Source organism: Bubalus kerabau, chromosome 6, assembly GCF_029407905.1.
Source record: "Bubalus kerabau isolate K-KA32 ecotype Philippines breed swamp buffalo chromosome 6, PCC_UOA_SB_1v2, whole genome shotgun sequence".
In the NCBI taxonomy this organism is placed as follows: domain Eukaryota; kingdom Metazoa; phylum Chordata; class Mammalia; order Artiodactyla; family Bovidae; genus Bubalus; species Bubalus kerabau.
In genome coordinates, this window is record NC_073629.1 from 53,194,461 (window position 1) to 53,209,465 (window position 15,005).

At 33.5% G+C, this 15,005-nt stretch overlaps 1 protein-coding gene across 21 annotated transcripts in view; it reads left to right on the forward strand.

Moving 5' to 3' along the window:
• The window catches only part of ZNF644 (zinc finger protein 644), a 130,500-nt gene that overhangs the window by 103,189 nt on the left and 12,306 nt on the right, over positions 1-15,005 (forward strand). For 14 of the 21 annotated variants that reach the window (XM_055585200.1, XM_055585190.1, XM_055585194.1 and 11 more), the window contains 2 exons: positions 4,817-7,854; positions 8,036-8,641. The exons of 6 other annotated variants lie outside the window; for them this stretch is intronic. In XM_055585200.1, the coding sequence (XP_055441175.1) occupies positions 4,817-7,854; positions 8,036-8,641 (3,644 nt within the window). One more of the 21 variants, XM_055585201.1, reaches the window with a different exon arrangement.

The following is a 15,005-nucleotide window of genomic DNA, read 5'->3' on the forward strand; positions in this document are numbered from 1 at the left end:
TCCTGTTTCTACTTCTTAATCTTTAGATAAAACCACATCTTTATGATTCAAGCATATTGATTATATATTATTCCTTCTATATGCCAAACCTTAAAACATTTGAAGATTGTTAATTGTATTGGCAAATTGGTTAAACATACCAAGTTTTCTCTTCATTCATTATGTTATATGCTGGATACCCTTATGAATGTTCACTATTTTTTTTAAGAGTTTCCTCTCAATGTGACATCCTGCTTAGGATACTACGTGGATGATATGGTTATATACAGTACACTCTGTCTTCACTTGATTGTACACTAGGTGAGACAGGTATATATATGTGTGTGTGTGTGTGTGTGTGTGTATATTTGTATATTGTGTATAGTATATCTGGCTTAAATACTGAAGTAATTTTAGGTCTAATGTTTCAGTTAACTGAGGTTTGTTTTGGAGTTAGAATGACAATTAACCCAACCTCATGTATGTCTAACTGAAGTTGTCATGTGTTCTCAAGGATAATTTCAACGAACATGGGATTTGTAAAATCTGACAGATCCTAACTGTAACTCAGCTAATGGGCAACATTATAATTTATTTATAGCTATGCAATATAGTTATTAATGAACTAATGTAGAAATGAGGGCAAATTGTACTGTGTTTTGTGAGAAATCATACTTCATGACAAAGGTTGGCATTATGTAATAAGTACCCACAAAATATTAACCTACTTACAATAAATACAATTAATAATGTACATAAAAGAATGAAATTAAGCTAATTTTCTATCAAAAAAAGAATTATTCATGAACAGAAAGTGGACAGCATAGATTTGATGACAGGAAGGTTGTATCTAATCTGAATTACTGAGTGACCTAGGAAGCTTGCTCAGAGGGATTACAGAATAATTATGTTAATATGCAATTATCACCTCATTTCTTCTATAGTAACCTCAAGATGTAGTGTAGTGAGGGTGTTATAGCAAGTGCTGATAGTTTGCAAAAATACTGATGTTTGAGATTTCTGAGACAATAAGTCTAGCTTGAGGCATATAAGTGATGATCTGTCATCTTGAAGACAGATCTGACCTTTGTACTTTTTTTTTTTAATGCTCTTAGTAGTATATAACTACAGGCAGTTATAGCTGTAGAACTCATTATATTTCCTAGAACCTGAAATGTGTTTTATGTAGATTTAAAATTCCATTTGCAGCTTTTCATTAAGTGTGTGAATTTTTTAAATAACAGTTTACAATTCAGTTAAAAGAAAAATTCTATAGTTATATGATTACATGGAGGAGGACACAGTGATAGTATTTAAACATTTAATAAAAAGATTCTAATTGATACAGCAATTTCATTGAAATTTAGAGAGGCCAAACAATATAACATTAATTTGTTTATTTTAATTTAGTAGTTTCTCTTTTTTAAACTTAATGAATAATGCCTACCTTCAGATATGTCCCTTCCTTTGTTATGTTGACATAAGCTGATATTTATAACTCTGTTATATGTATTTAACTGTATAGAGATTGTTGAAAAATCTGTTTGAGAGTGTGTGAAATTAGTTTATAGGTCAAAAAATGTTTTCTTGCCTGGATTCTCCTCCATAAACGTCCTGAATGTAGGGAAATAATTTATGATGTCAAAATTCTGAATCAGTGCAACACATATTGATGATCCATTATTCTTTATTGTATCTCAGTGCAATAGCTTTGAGTCTTGAATGCTGTTAAGAAAAAATGTATCTTGAATATATCTTTTCATTTTTAGAAATATATTCTGAAAATTAAGCCAGGAAGATTTTTTATGGTTGCTAAAATACTAGCTTACTTATTCAGTTTCTTATAGCATATTTTTAGACTGATGTGATAGATTTTTAATATTAATGTACTAATAAAATTTTTTTCTTAAAAAGAATGACTCCTCTGTTCTGAGCAGAGATAGTCTTGGAGACAAGTAAGGTGCATTTCACTAAGTAGATGTAAAGGAAAACTTTGATTGTTAAAGACCTCATTTTATATTTTCACAATATTCAATTTTATCTTGTCTTTTACTACATGTATTTTGTATGTTAAAAAATTTGTTATACATATATACTCTGTTTTTGAGCAAAACACTTTGATATCTTCCAATTTATGGAAGCTCTTATAAAGCCATTCTAGTAATGAGAATGCAATCTCCAAGCCGACATGATATTCTCATAGTTTGTCACCCTGCTGTTCAGGGGGTACCAATGAAGTTGCTTTAAATGGGAAGCGTCTGTTCCATCTCTGAACCTCTAACACCAGAACAGATGGGTGGAACATGGAACATGGAAGGTTTTACCTCTGAGGTGGTAACAGTGAAGCCACTCATTAACACTGAATTTACCACTTTGTTAGCAACGTTGCTTCCTGTTGAGAAAAGCTAATATAGGCTTTCAGATTGACTGAGCATATATTTGTCTACCTCTGTGATTATAATAAGTTGGAATAGAAAGTAAGTGTCTTACAGGCTAATTTTTTAAAAAGAAAGATTTGTTGTCCATTTCTGATTTATGTGGTTGTTCCTATTTGGGCGTTTTACTTTTTCTACTTAATAAGAAACATCATTAATGAGTAGTAGTATAGCATCATGATTTGCTTTCCTTTTCATTGACATTTGCACGCTCCTTCCTAACACATGTTTATGTGCTGCCCATTTTTAACTTCTGTGTATGTGATGTAGAAACTCCTGCTGGGTGCTGCATTAGCACCATTTTGGAGTGATATCATTGAATATGATCTTACTTGAAGTCTGTTTTTATTACTGTGGAAATTTGCCAATCTCAAAACAGAATTCTAAGACCTATGAAGGTCAGAAAAATAATTGTTGGTATAAGTGATAATGCCAAAGAAAGATATTTGTAGTATTTGTTGTATTAAAGAACATATCTTGTGGAAGGTATAAGGTCATATTTATAAGAGCTGCTTTAAGTTGTGAAATAAGAAGAAAATACTTAGAAGCAGTTCTTTTATTCTTTAACTAGATTTAATGTTTTACAAAATATATGTTTGGTATATAAAATAAATTATAAATAATAAACTTCATTGAAAATGTTTTCATTTCTAAATAGCAATTAAAGCTCCTGCTGTTCTAAATAAAATTACTCATTATACAAATAAGAATACTATAAAAGAAAAATGATAGACTTTATTCTTTATCTGAGAGCAGGAACTTTGGCACGTTTGCTACTGAACCCCTATTACTAGAGCAGTGTGTGGCACATAGTAGGGGCTCAATAAATATTTGTAACATTAATAAATTATACTTAATACTAGGTGCAAAAGGAAAAGAAATATGGAATATTATGCCAGTACTTCAAATAATTAAATATGTGGGGTTGCCAAATAGCAGGTTTGTAAATTGCACTTGATGATTATTAGATATTTTGAAAGCCTTGCTATAACTGCTGAGTTAAGAAATCAGAAACTTGATGGAATTTCCAATATTTAAATGAGATACCCAAATTTCATAAGAAGAAAACTAGTTTTCAGAAACTTTTGAATTGATTTTGCAGTTGTGTTTTTATTCATTTACCACATTAGTGCTTTATTCAACAAATATTCCTGAGCACCTATGCCAAGTATCTTGTTAGGTTCTAAGAGTTCACTATCCCTACCCTCAGAGAGCTTACATTCTTCCAAGGTAACGGCTATATAGTGTGACCATTTCTAAGAGCAAAATAAGAACAGAGTACAAGGAAATTCTTAATACTGGGGGCAGTATTTATAGCCATGGAATGTTTGTCTTCCAAACTTTCAGAAGTCTTCTTTTAAAATATTCTGCTGTCCTCTCATAACAGTTAAATATATTATCAAAAGCATTTAGTACCTATGGCTGATTCTTGTTGATGTATGACAGAAAACAACAAAATTCTATAAAGCAATTATCCTTCAATTAGAAATTTTTTTTAAATGCCTAGAAAATATTATCTACATTTTATATGAAATAAATGAAAGAATTTACCATGCATTTATGATGTTTTCAGATTAGAGTAAAAACTTTTAAGTCATTGCAGTAGACTGTCAGATCATAAAATGGGATAACTTCCTATTAGGGAATGCTTTGAATTTGGGGACTCAAGTTATGAAAGTTTAAAGAAGCATAAAGCTTCTTGATTTTAACTTTACAAATTTAGAATGAAGGATAATTTACATAAGGATAGAATGAAACCCAGTGAATGAAATGTTTTTTAAATTAGTAGAATTTTAGGAGAATGTGAAATACTGAGAGCAGAACAGTCTTATTTTAAATTAAAAAATATAGTTTCATGCATTAGTCATTGTTGTTGATAGCACATAAGTACATTCAAGTAAGCTTCTTTACTGATTGGTGTTTTGTTACCTTTATGGAGTTTGAAGTGACAAAAGTTTTACTTTTGTGTAATATGTAATACTTTACATTATTCTCTAGTGTAGAATGTCCACAATAAATTTACTTAGGTAAGATAATTTTTTTTTATTAACAATCTCATATATAAGATTTTAGATTTTTTTTTCAGTCTGTAGCATATTCATTTATATTGTGTGTGTCTCTGTGTGTGTCTGTGTGTGTGTGTGTTTATGTTGCTTTGCTCTACACATTTTGTATATATACAGTTTGGGGGTGTTGTTGCCTAATTCAAAGGAAAAATTAACCTCTGCAACACTAAAAATCTTTCACTTTCTTCAAGTGTTTCTTCATTCTTGAAAAATTATTAGGGTCTTAATATAATGAATAGAATTAAGCTACTAAAAATGTGTACTTTCAACTCTCCATGCGTTCTAAGGATAATTTTTCTTTCATGCAAATCTAAAATTTTTTTTTCCATTTTCTAGACTAAATGTGTTAAATGGGCTTACCAACAATATGGATGATTTGAAGATAAACACCGATGTTACTGGTGCTAAAGAAGAACTCCTAGATGACAACAGTTTTATATCAGACAAAGAGAGTGGAGTTCATAAACCAAAAGATTGTCAAGCATCATTTCAGAAAAACAATACATTCACTTTGCCTGAAGAACTGTCAAAGGACAAATCTGAAAAAGCCTTAAGTGGAGGCCAGTCTACTCTGTTTATACATGCTGGTGCTCCTACTGTTTCTAGTGAAAACTTTATTTTGCCTAAGGGAGCTGCTGTTAATGGACCAGTTTCACACTCCTCCTTAACTAAGACTTCCAATATGAATAAAGGCAGTGTTTCGTTAACCACTGGACAGCCTGTGGATCAGCCAACAACAGAATCTTGTTCAGGTTTGAAGGTGGCAGCCGATCTTCAGCTGTCTACACCACAGAAAGCAAGTCAACATCAAGTTTTATTTTTATTATCAGATGTAGCACATGCTAAGAATCCAACCCATTCCATTAAAAAACTACCTACCTCTGCTTCAATTGGTTGTGACATTCAGAATTCAGTAGGGAGTGGTATAAAGTCAGATAGCACTTTAATAAATCAAGTAGAGGTGGGTGAGGATAGTGAAGATTTATTGGTAAAAAATGATTGTGTCAGTACATTAACAGGAATTTCCTCAGGTACAGATGAATTTAGGTCAGACAATGATACAAACTGGGATCCCCAAAAAGAGTTCATTCAGTTTCTTATAACTAATGACGACACAGTAGATAAAGCTCCAGTTCACTCTAAAGTAGGTCTGGAAAAAAAGAGAAAGCGAAAAATGGATGTAAGCAAGATAACTCGTTATACCGAAGATTGCTTTAGTGATTCTAACTGTGTACCCAATAAGTCAAAAATGCTAGAAGTAGACTTTATGGAACAGAATGAAGATGTGCAAGCAATAGACTCACGGACATATGCATTATCACAAGTGAAACCTGAATCAGCTGATGAAGACTTGGAATCCGTGGATACTTTTCAACATCTAATTTTTAACTCAGATAAGTGTGGAGAAGACAGTTCACCTGTTCATACTAGCACTTTTCTTTCAAATACCTTAAAAAAGAAATGTGAAGAAAGTGATTCCGAGTCACCTGTTACTTTCAGCACCGAAGAGCCATCATTCTACCCCTGTACAAAGTGCAATGTGAATTTTAGGGAGAAAAAGCATCTCCACAGGCATATGATGTATCATTTAGATGGGAATAGTCACTTTCGTCATCTTAATGTCCCAAGGCCATATGCTTGTAGAGAATGTGGACGGACATTTCGAGATCGTAACTCACTGCTAAAGCATATGATTATTCACCAAGAAAGAAGACAGAAATTGATGGAGGAAATACGTGAATTGAAAGAACTTCAGGATGAAGGAAGAAGTGCACGATTACAATGCCCTCAGTGTGTGTTTGGTACCAATTGCCCTAAAACATTTGTGCAACATGCTAAAACCCATGAAAAAGATAAAAGGTACTACTGCTGTGAAGAGTGTAACTTTATGGCAGTGACAGAAAATGAGCTGGAATGCCATCGAGGAATTGCCCATGGAGCAGTGGTAAAATGCCCTATTGTCAGTTCTGATGTAGTCCAGAGAAAAACACACAAAAAAGCATTCATGAAAGACCCCATAATAGGATCATCGAAAAAATCGGCTACCTATATATGTAAGATGTGTCCTTTTACTACTTCAGTCAGGAGTATTTTTAAAAAACACATGGAGTACTTGCATTCATCATCATGCATTGATTCATTTGGCAGTCCTCTTGGGCTTGATAAAAGAAAAAGTGACATAATTGAAGAACCTATAGATACTGATAGTCCTAAACCATTAACTAAACAACAGTCAACAACATTTCCAAAGAACTCTGCTTTAAAACAAGACGTAAAGCGAACATTTGGATCATCCTCACAATCAAGTAATTTTTCAAAATTCCATAAACGGCCACACAGAATACAAAAGGCTCGGAAAAGCATTGCCCAGTCGGGTGTAAATGTGTGCAGTCAAAACAGTTCTCCTCACAAGACTGTTATGATTAAAAGCAGCATTGACCAAAAACCTAAGTATTTCCATCAGACAGCAAAAGAAAAATCTAATGCCAAGGCAAATAGCAACTATTTATATAGACATAAATATGAAAACTACAGAATGATCAAAAAATCAGGTGAATCATATCCTCTGCATTTCAAAAAAGAGGAAGCTAATTCATTAAATTCTTTACATCTGTTTTCATCAAGTAATTCTCACAACAATAGTTTTATTTCAGACCCTCATAACTCTGACACCAAAAGGCCAGAAAGCTTCAAAGACCACAGGCGTGTAGCTGTAAAGAGAGTAGTTAAGGAATCTAAGAAGGAAAGTTCTGTTGGAGGAGAAGACTTGGATAGCTATCCAGATTTCTTGCATAAGATGACTGTTGTTGTTTTGCAAAAACTTAATTCTACCGAAAAGAAAGATAGCTATGAAACAGAAGATGAAAGTTCCTGGGACAATGTTGAGCTAGGTGACTACACTACACAGACTATAGAAGATGAAACCTATCATGATATTAATCAAGAACATGTAAACATATTCCCTCTATTTAAAAGCAAGGTGGAAGGTCAACAGTCTGGAGAAAATGCTACACTTAGTTATGATCAGAATGATGGCTTTTATTTTGAATATTATGAAGATGGTGGAACCAATAACTTTTTGCATGAGATTCATGATCCTCAGCATTTAGAAAATGCAGAAACTGCATTGTCAAAGCATAGTTCTGTTTTTCACTGGACTGATTTGTCTCTTGAGAAGAAATCGTGTCCTTACTGCCCAGCAACATTTGAAACAGGTGTTGGGTTGTCAAATCATGTCAGGGGACATCTTCACAGAGCAGGATTAAGCTATGAAGCCCGCCATGTTGTATCACCAGAACAAATAGCCACAAGTGACAAAATGCAGCATTTCAAAAGAACTGGCACAGGAACACCTATTAAGCGAGTTAGAAAAGGTAAGTTTTCACGTGGATAATTTGGGCTAGTATGTCCATATTCGAATTCAAAGGATTTGAAGGTTTTGCTCAAATTTGACCTTCATTAGAATCACATAATTTCATATTTCAGAGTTAATTTGTTTCGAGGAGTTCAATTTATAAAAAAATTCTGATATTACTCTTAAAAATTTTTTTTTAGCTATAGAGAAGTCTGAAACCACTTCTGAACACACTTGTCAGCTCTGTGGTGGTTGGTTTGATACTAAAATTGGATTATCAAATCATGTTAGAGGCCACCTGAAAAGACTTGGAAAGACCAAGTGGGATGCTCACAAATCTCCAATCTGTGTTCTGAATGAGATGATGCAAAATGAAGAAAAATATGAAAAAATCTTAAAGGCATTGAACAGTCGTCGTATTATTCCTCGACCATTTGTAGCTCAAAAACTTGCATCAAATGATGACTTTCTATCTCAAAATGTTATACCTCTTGAAGCATACCGTAATGGCCTAAAGACTGAAGCTTTGTCAGTGTCTGCATCAGAGGAAGAAGGGCTGAGTTTCTTAAATGAATATGATGAAACTAAACCAGAACTGCCCAGTGGAAAAAAGAATCAGTCTCTTACACTCATAGAACTGCTTAAAAATAAAAGGATGGGAGAAGAAAAGAATTCTTCTGTTTCTCCTCAAAAGATCCATAATCAAACTGCAAGAAAGAGGTTTGTTCAGAAATGTGTTCTTCCACTAAATGAAGATAGTCCATTGATGTATCAGCCACAAAAAATGGACTTCACTATGCACTCAGGTAAGAGGACATTTATGACTATCTTACATAACTTAAACACAATTATGTTTACCTTAGTGGAACATGTATATAAAATACTTTCTCAGAATCCTTTATTTAAGCTGCTTTTTTGCAGAACAGAGATTGGTTACACTGTTATTTCTATATAAATCATCAGTTGATGTTCATCAGCATTGGAGTCTCTGTGCCTCATTTCTTGGTCACAGTGCAAGGTGAGAACAAAAGCAAAAACAAAAAACTGATCTATAAAAATAAAATTCGTCATGGACGGGTGATGGTTCTTTGGATGGGAGGTTGACATTGTTCAGAAGCATAGTGTTACTGAAAAGGCTGTCATATTTTTGCCAGTGCTCCAGAGTGATTTTGTTTTCAAGATTGTAGTTGTCTAGGTTTTCCTCCTGCGTAGGTCAAACAAACAGAATGGATTGGTGTTTGTCGTGTGTTGCCATTAACCCAAAGAAACTTCCTCCCTCTCTAATCCCTCATTGTATTGTGAGATAGTTTGGTTTTGGAGGACTGTTGTGAGTATAAAACATTTATTTGGGATTTTAGATTTTACAACACGTTCTATTTGAACAGAATAGATGGTTTAACCTAATAGTTGTGCACCCATATTTTTTCTTTTTCAAAGGAATATTTTGTATGAGTTGGCAAATGATGTGGCAGATAAAGTTGCCAAGCTTTATTTGGTATTGCTAAGTCTGGTTTTAGACTAGAGAAATGTTGTGTCTGTATAGGTTTCTTTTGGATGTTAAGGATGCTGAAGATTAGTTTAGATGATACCATAATTTTAGCCCTAGGTTGAAAGTAAAAGTAACTTGTCAGTGAATTAATAATGAATAAAATTACTATAATGTTGGTTTGTTTACTTTGGGCAGATATTGGGATATTCTAAATATTTGTATTGCAGATTTGATTTGAGGAAAGATTGTCTTGTATCGTAAGTGGTCTGAAAAACAATTTATCTTGTATGGGCTTCTGGTTAATAGGGGTCTTTCTTTTGTACAGAGTCTTTCAAAGCTAATATTTCAACATTTTTCAAAGGGATAAAATGTAAGCAAGATGTGGCAGTTATGTTGGCCAAGGTATAGTACACTTCAGAGAGGGGAAAGTGTATCTGTGGCTATCACAATATTTGTTGAAAAAAACCGGTTGAAATGTGTTTGGAGTGTGAGGGCTGTCTGAGAAGATAGGAGTTTCTTATTGCTTCAACATGTTTTCTTTACTGTGATGACTGAGATGTTAGCTTGTTGATCATTTATTTAGCACAAAGATTTTAGGAAAAAACTTCAGATCATTAACTTTCATTATTGATTGCTCATTCAGAGTAATGAACATAAAATGCCCTGAATAAAATGTTGTGTCTAACAGCTGTTCAGTGGTGTGTTTTACCACCTTTTCTCCCAGCCTTCATCAGAAAGCCTAATTTAGTATTGAGCCTTTTACGGTTTTGTGGGTAAAACACTTTAATTACCACTTTGTCAACTAGACTTTTTAATTTTTTTTTTTTTATTGATAATGTTGTAAACTTTGAAACTTCTCAACAGAACTGTGCAATTCAAATCACAGGATTGTATTTTAGGTTTAGGAAATGATCTGCGTAACACAGAAATCTGCAAGAAAGTGATAATAGGTATTAAATCCAAAGATACCCAGGGGTACAAGACAGCTCCTCTTCTCCCCTTCCAAAAGAGCATGGGTTGCCTCTAAATACTAACTACAAACTAATAATAGTTAACTTAATTTCCCCTCCATTTCTTAAGCTAATTCATTGAACGTTTTTTAAAACCATCTTTATTGTGGTACTTTTCTTCACGCTTTTACCTAAGAAAATTTCACTTTTTGAAGTGAGAACTGGATTATAGTTTTCTTTTGAATGATAGGTATGCCTGTGAAGCTTAGAACATGTGTGCATTGCAATACGACGTTTACAAGTGCTGTTAGCCTGTCCAACCACTTACGCGCTTATGCACGAAAGAAGAGTGCTGGACTTTTGACTGGTACAGGTATGTTTGAACAGATAACACAGCAAGTCTGTTTGATACAATACACTTTTTTTTCCCTCACCAGACTGGTGCTAGTTCAGATGATATTTATGGCTTTCTTTTGTAAGCAGCAGTTGAGTCTGAACACACATTAAATTTCAGCAACTTGTAAACTATTGGATATAATTTTAATTAATTTATTTTTTTTCATTTAGCTCTTATTGGCTTGATTTGAGGAAAAAGTAACCCAATAGAGGTGTGGAAACTTTTGAGTCTACATTATTTTTATTGATTTTTAAATTATTACTATTTTTACATTTATTTTTGTTAGTAGATTCTAGTAAGACACCTCTCTTTGGTAAAAAAGAATTCTAGCTTAGGGAAATGCTTTATTTGGCAAGGATATTATAGTGAAATTTCAGATACGTAGCTAGATTAGAAAAAGAAGCAAACGAATAAGTCTTCATTAGTCTATAGATCAACTTTTTGAAGGGGCTAGCCTTAATAATGGCCTGTGTTTATGACTGAATAAATTTTTCATTTAATGCCCCTAAGCTATATTTAGCATTAATAAATATAGCTATGCACATAAATGTTACCATGCACATTTCTGTGTTATTTTTGGTTGGTTAGCCCAACCTTGCAGATACCTTTTCATATGGCTAGCTTGTGAAAATTTTATTAGCTTACTCATATGTAATACTGCTTCTTAAATCCTATGGAATGCCTTGCTCATTTTGTTTGTAGCCTTTCAAGCAACCTTGCTTTAGCAAACTCCATCTCTCTGACATCTTAAAATACTCTCTTTTCTAAATAGATCTACATAAATCCTTTTGCCTAAAAATCTCTTTCCAGGCTTTTTGTTTCTCTTGCTCTTTTAGATCACTGCCTTCTGCTTTCTTCTAGTTGTTTATCCAGCTTTTTTATTCTTCCTCATGTCTTCCTATGGCTTACATTCAGTATGTTCTTGCCACCAAAGAAGCACTTGTAGTCACACTAGTGTCTTTCTTCTGCTTCTTTGCTTTATCCTGACTTAATATATCACTGACTTGGGGTGACTACTGACCATTTATATTAAAAGGAGGGAAGTAGAGTGAGCTTTACTTTACTGGATTAGTCCTCATACTGTGACATTTTAGTTACTTCTAGCTTCATCAGTCTTGAAAGGTGATTGCAGACATTAGAGGCAGGGGACAGTGAAAATAAGAGGCTGTAGAAGCAGGAAATCATTATTGTTATCATAGCCACTAATTTATATTGAACACTTCTATGCATTAGACACTATGCCGCATGCAACTTACATGCATAACATTTAATCTTCACAACCACCATTTTAGTTGTACATGTTATAATGATCTGTATTTTATAGGAAACTAGAGCTTTAGAGAACTTAAGCAAGTTGTCCAAAACTTATGCAGCTGATAGCAGACTTGAAATTTCAATCAAGGCTGTGTTATCCCGAGGCCTTTGTTTTTAATCACTGTTACTTATTACATACAGAGTGACAGCAATGGAAAATCCTAAAAGTGAAGTTGGGTTCAAGGTGAGGAGCATTCTGGTGAAGAGTCTAATTAGAAGGAGCAGGGAGAGTAGTTCCCTGATGGCCTAGTGGTTAGGAGTCTGGGCTTCACTGCAATGACTCAGGTTCAGTTCTTGGTTGAAGAACTGAGATCCTGCAAGATGCATGGTGTGATCAAGAAAGAAAGGAAAAAAAGAAAGAGAGAACATGCAATCTAATACAGGCCTATCCCAAGAAATGAGTTAGGCCTGCATTAGATTTCAGATGACTTTAGAAAATGTTCCATTCTGACTATTTGGGCACATTACATAAATATTCACGGGGCATGGAGGTGGGGGGGAGTCTCTCCAGTCTAGATTTTGTAGTCCATTAAAAAATGCCTTTATCTCATCTGAAGATCCTCAGAACATAGTATTAATTGCTAATAAATAACTGATCATAACCTTCCATTGACCGAGAGTGCATTCTCATGAGCACTTTATCATCTAAAAAATTTCATTAGTTGGGAAAAAATACAAGATAAATGGGGATACATTTTTGTGGGCATCAGGAAAGGGGATGCTGTGTTTAAATGTTATTAAATACTAACCAAAATACCTATCAGAAGTGTTAAAAATATAAAAGTGTGTATTAGGCAGTCCTAGGGCAAAGAGAAGGGAAATGAAAAGATGAAGAAAAGTGGTGTTTTCCACAGCCCCCATCCACTCAAAAAATATAAAAATCCCATGGTCCCTTGGAAATTCTGAAACATTTCCCCTGCTTTTAAAAATCTTGACCAGTAGAGCTACATAGAAGATATTTTTGCTGCTTATTCATGCCAGTAAGAAGTTTTTATCAGCTTTATTAATGTTTTTTGTTTTCTAAGTGGAGAATTCTGTATTACATTTATAAACTCCACATACCTATTCTCTTCTTCAATATCAGTTTCACTGGTATAAAATAATGGTCCCAGCCTATTATCCTGAGGGTTCCACTGAGTTACTATAAGGCATTCATCAATTTATATGAGTAAAAGGCATTATTTTTTAAGAATATGTAGATGCTGTTTTGAGGAATAAACTACAGAATCATTTTTTTTTAATTTACCTTAATCCAGGTATATCACAAAACTGAAACAACATAAAGGGAAAATAAGTAGAACTGAAACCTCTATTCTCCTAGTCCAAGCAGATTTGATTGATGTGTATTTTTAATTATGTGGCCTACTTTGGAAGAAAAACCATAGATCCTTGATGAAATGATCAAGGCATGCTTTGATTCCTGTAGTAGAATAAACTCCCAAGCCTTCTTAGAAGCCACCAGCTCCTGGCCTTGTCTTTGGGAACTGGTGGCTTTTTGAGAAAGAGAAATATTCCAGCTATCCTGAAGAGAATGAAAAGGATGCTCCTCTGTTTCTCAAATATTTATTTACTGATGACTCAAATACTTCTAATGTGATAGTTCTCTATTCTTTTGGGGAGGTGGTTATTGACATTTTTGAGACTTCACTATGACCCCCATCCCAGAAACATGTATTTTATCATCCATAGATAAAATATTTTCTATATGTAGGCTTTATATATAGATGATAACCATTGAAGGTTTTCATCCATGGGCCCTTCCTCTGGTAAAAACTAAGAAAGAGGAGATGCCAACTAAAAATGAAGTAGAAAGAATACAGAACTGGGGGAATCTGGAGCCCTAAGAAATCTTTGTGTGTGTGTGTGTGTGTGTGTGTGTGTGTGTGTGTGTAAAACAGTTACAAGATGCCAGAATTATCTAACACCAAACTCATTTCAGTGATCACAGATATAAATCCTAATTTAAGTAAAAGGAAATAATGAAGAAGGTAGGAAAGTTTGGAAATTAAGGACATGGAAGAAGTAGGCATACTAGAAACAGAGTTCAGTTGTCAAAAAAGAGTAAACTTCACAGATTTAAATTTTGTCCAGAACTGACCTAGTTTATCATCCATTGGGCATTTCCAGGCAAGAGTACCGGAGTGGGTAAATTCAAGATATACTTCTTACTCAATAATTTTTTTTCCAGTTAATATAGACTATACTATTATTGGTAGACTTCTTTTTCAGGTTTTGTTCTCTATAGATTGTTTTACATGTCCGTACAGATTTTTTTCCTGGTTGATTTTTTGTATAGTCTAATAAGAACATTATTAATTTTCATTAAAAATTAGAAATTTCATGCAATTTATTTTAAATGATTTTGGACTTTTTTTACTTTATTGGCTTTTGTATTTAATAATCTTTTAATTAGTTAAATGGTATCTTTTTTATACTGGCAGTATTTGAAATGGTATATTTACTAAGCTACTAACAGAGTGACTGAGTAATAGTGCCTCTTTCACTCTCATAAGTGTACTGGATTGCACAATAAATTAGAGGGTCACTCTGGTTATTAAAATTTTTAATATTTGAAATTATTCAAGATAAAGTGAATTGTGTCAACTTAATCTGTATTTAGAAATAAAAAATTTTGAGGTCAAAGTAAAAGTAAATTTTTGACAGATAAAGAAAGGAAAATAATTGGAGTTCAGGTAGAGAGAATGTTGTGAAAGGAAATATATCTAAGATGAATGCATGTTTGTATGATGCTTTTCTGTGGTAACAGCAATCTGTCATCTCCTAAAAAGAAGAAAACATAACAGTGATACTCAGTATTTTTATTGGAATTCCATTTTACATCTTGACCCTGTATATTCATACATATATACATTCATACATATATATACTTGTTCACTCATTCACTCACCTGAATTGAGTATGATGTACTCTGATATTTTCTGTTGTATTCTTTCTCATTAAAAATTAATGCTGGTCATGACCCAGTGAACTGATTTCTACCCAGTGAGAAGCCACTACCC